A 3,217-nucleotide genomic window follows, 5' to 3' on the forward strand; every position below is an offset into this window, starting at 1 on the left:
CTGAGTCACAGTGTTGGAGCAGCGATAAAACCCTATTAAGGAGCCGGGTGGTGGTGGCGCACGCCTTTAATCCCAGCACTCGGGAGGCAGAGGCAAGCGGATCTCTGAGTTCGAGGCCAGCCTGGTCTACAAGAGGTAGTTCCAGGACAGGCTCTAGAAACTACAGGGAAACCCTGTCTGGAAAAACAAAAAACAAAAACAAAAACCAAAAAATAAAACCCTATTAAGGGAAAACTCCTGCTCAAGAGAATAGAATCTCTGGCCCGGGCGGGGACCTAGTATTTTAGCTAAGCAGGGTCAGCAACCTGGTAAAGGGACCACCCCTAGGAAGGTCTGTGTACCTTATGCTATGCTAAAGAGATGGGTGGAATAGCTATCCCCTTAATGAGATGCTATACCATTCCTTCCCAGAATTCCCTTGATCTCATCCCGCCCACAGCAGTCTCCAGGAGCTGAGACAACCTTAAGGTTCAGCTGGACCCACCCACCCACCCTTCTGAGTTCTGAGTGAAGACTCAAAAAGATGTAATTTTTTTCTTTCTTTCTTTTTCTGTCTCTTTCAGATAATAACCAGAGTCTACATTTGCTTTTTCTAGTGCTTTGGGCTTCTTTACTCTTTCTATAGCCCCCATCCCCAAAATGTGGCTACCCGCAGCCATGCGGTGGACCTCCATGCCGATAACTCAGACACCAAGCTTGATCCTTCTCTCCAGCGTGTTCTCCTCCTGTGGGTAGCTGCCAAGAGCTATAGCTTGTCTTCTCATTTTCCCTCCTTTAAACTTTAATAAAGTGGTCCTCAAGCTTCTGTTTGAGTCCATTCATAAATTCTTTTATTAACAAGAATAAGAACCTCAGGAGGGGACCCCGATTTCCTCCGTATCAACAGGGGAGTCCAGGGATATCCGTGTGGGGGACGTCCGCGGCTTCATCCACAAAGGCACACTGCTCATTTCGTTTCCATGTTCTACTTTTATTAAAATTGTAGATTTCTGGAATCAGAGCATAATGAATGAATTACAAATCTGTGCAACTCGCTGGCAATTTTAGCAATGATCTGACTTCTAAATGGTGAGTTCTTTACTTCTCATTCCTATATTTGCATATCTGTTCAAATCCAAGTGATTAGGAAGGAGCTGTCAAGGTTGATGGGCCTAAAATTAGATCTGACTGCTCATCTTCGGTGTACACATTAACATAGATGGCTCAACTTCCTATTGCTCTCTGAGCCTTCGGGGAAAGAGACCTAAGCACATCAACAAAGTGGGATTTTTTTTTTTTTTTGTCCATAAAGGCTTTTTATTTATGTTTACATCTCTAGAAAAAGAATCCCAGGATTTTCCCTCCTGTGTGCTTTCGTCTTGCCTCTTCATGGTCCATGATGCCAGCTGCGGTGGTCAGTACAATGAAGCCGAACTGACGGGACGGGAGCAGATTGTTCTGCCATTTTTCTAGGTCTTTGAGTTGCACATCAAATCTAGGGCTTATCACTCCACACTTGTTCAACCTGCCTGTGAGGTTCACAACGATCTTCCCAGCTCTGTGGTCGTCAATGATTTCAAACTCACCAATGTAACCGTGCTTCATCATCACGGTTAGGAACCGAACGATGACTTTGGAGCAGGGCCTGATGAGGACCTGGCGTTTGCCTCTCTTCTCTGCATTGTTGATGCTCTTGAGAGCATCAGCCAGGACGTTCATGCGCACCATGGTGGCGGCGCAGGAAGATGGCGGAAAGAGCCAAAGTGGGATATTTTATTCTTAAAAAGCAAAAGAGGAAGAAAAAGAGAGATGTTTGAAAGAGGTGAACAGCGTGTAAATCAGTCTGCAATGAAAAGCCACTTCACCCCAAAGGGCAGGCAAGCAGACGTATTTAAATCCAGCAGGTAAACCAACAAACAAACGAGATAAAAGCAGATGCATGGCTTACAAGGGAGAAAAATGTTATAAGAAGCTGATCAAAAAATACCCAAACTCAATATATGAAATTATCAAATTCTTATTTAAAAAGTTTAAATGCAGGTAAGTTTGTACCAACTCAATTCAAACTGTCCACCGATAGCTTCAGTACATGCGCAGACATCAGCATCTGTCACCCCAGTACCTATTAGTGTGGTGAGATGGCTTAGCAGGGAAAGGTTATCACCAAGCCCAAAGATCCAAGTTCCATCCCAGGGCCTCATGTGGTTGAAGTAGAGAACTTCCTGGAAGTTGTCCTCTGACCTCCACACACAAGCCTGGGCACCCAACTCCCACCTTTCAATATAAATGTAGCAAAAAAAAGTTAAAGATGTCTTATAGATAGTTTTTTAATCATTTTACTCACATGGCTAATCTTTGAAATAATTAGTATATCCTTGGGCGTGTCTTTAAATATATAAAAGATGTTCTAGTGGCATTATCTTCAAACAATTCCACACACATTTGGCCACCAGAAAAAAAATGATTACAATACGTGCTTTTAAAGTTCTATTTTTCTATTTTTTCAAAAACGTAACTCCGTACTTGAAGGAATCATGTCATATTTATGCATGCCTCCTTTCAAAGTGCAGTGTATAAATAACATCCTGTAAATAAAAAATCTGAAAACTAATGTTCTGCTACAGTGCCAGGGCAACAGAGATGAACCAGAGGTGTGAGCTGCTCCGCAGCAGGACTGCTGTGCTCTCCAGCACACAGCTCGACGGTGCACAAAACCTGGTCATGCGTGTGCCATGCAGTTCTGCTCTGATAGAAATCAAAACCAGAAGGATCCAGTCGGGGTTGTGACAGCTATTTAACCAGTCACCGAATGAGAAGCATGACATGGCTGTTGACTTTTCCCAGAAAGCCCTGGTTTGGTAACGAGCCCAGTAAGGCATATCCACCTCACTGTGAGCAAAGGTTAAGCCAGCGACCTTCTCTCTGCGAACCCGGGCTGTTACTGACTCAAGCATCCTTGATGCTCTTTCAGAAGCCCAAGGTTCAGTTGCAGTAACTACAGGCAACAGGAAAGCCCTCCGCACTATCATCACTGGACAGTTATACAGCCAGGGTTCAAAGCTTTGGGTTGTTAGTTCTGAGCTGCTCAAATGTCCTTTGTAAATAGTAATTAGATCGCCTTTGGTCTCAGAAGAATGTGCCTGGGGAAAAAAAAAGCCGGGACACCCTCCAGGCAGATTCAGGACCTTGGGAAACTTCTTAGAAATTTAAAGGTATCTTGCTTTGATTCATGAGTCTT

General features: G+C 44.0%; 1 protein-coding gene across 1 annotated transcript; it reads right to left on the reverse strand.

Moving 5' to 3' along the window:
• Window positions 1-1,275: 1,275 nt before the first annotated feature.
• On the reverse strand, window positions 1,276-1,729 carry LOC119823857 (40S ribosomal protein S15a-like). The gene has a single exon (XM_038343940.1). The coding sequence runs from the start codon at window positions 1,705-1,707 to the stop codon at window positions 1,315-1,317; it is 393 nt and encodes a 130-aa protein (XP_038199868.1). The 5' UTR covers window positions 1,708-1,729; the 3' UTR covers window positions 1,276-1,314.
• Between the last annotated feature and the right edge of the window lie 1,488 nt (window positions 1,730-3,217).

The sequence above is a fragment of the Arvicola amphibius genome, chromosome 1 (assembly GCF_903992535.2).
Source record: "Arvicola amphibius chromosome 1, mArvAmp1.2, whole genome shotgun sequence".
In the NCBI taxonomy this organism is placed as follows: domain Eukaryota; kingdom Metazoa; phylum Chordata; class Mammalia; order Rodentia; family Cricetidae; genus Arvicola; species Arvicola amphibius.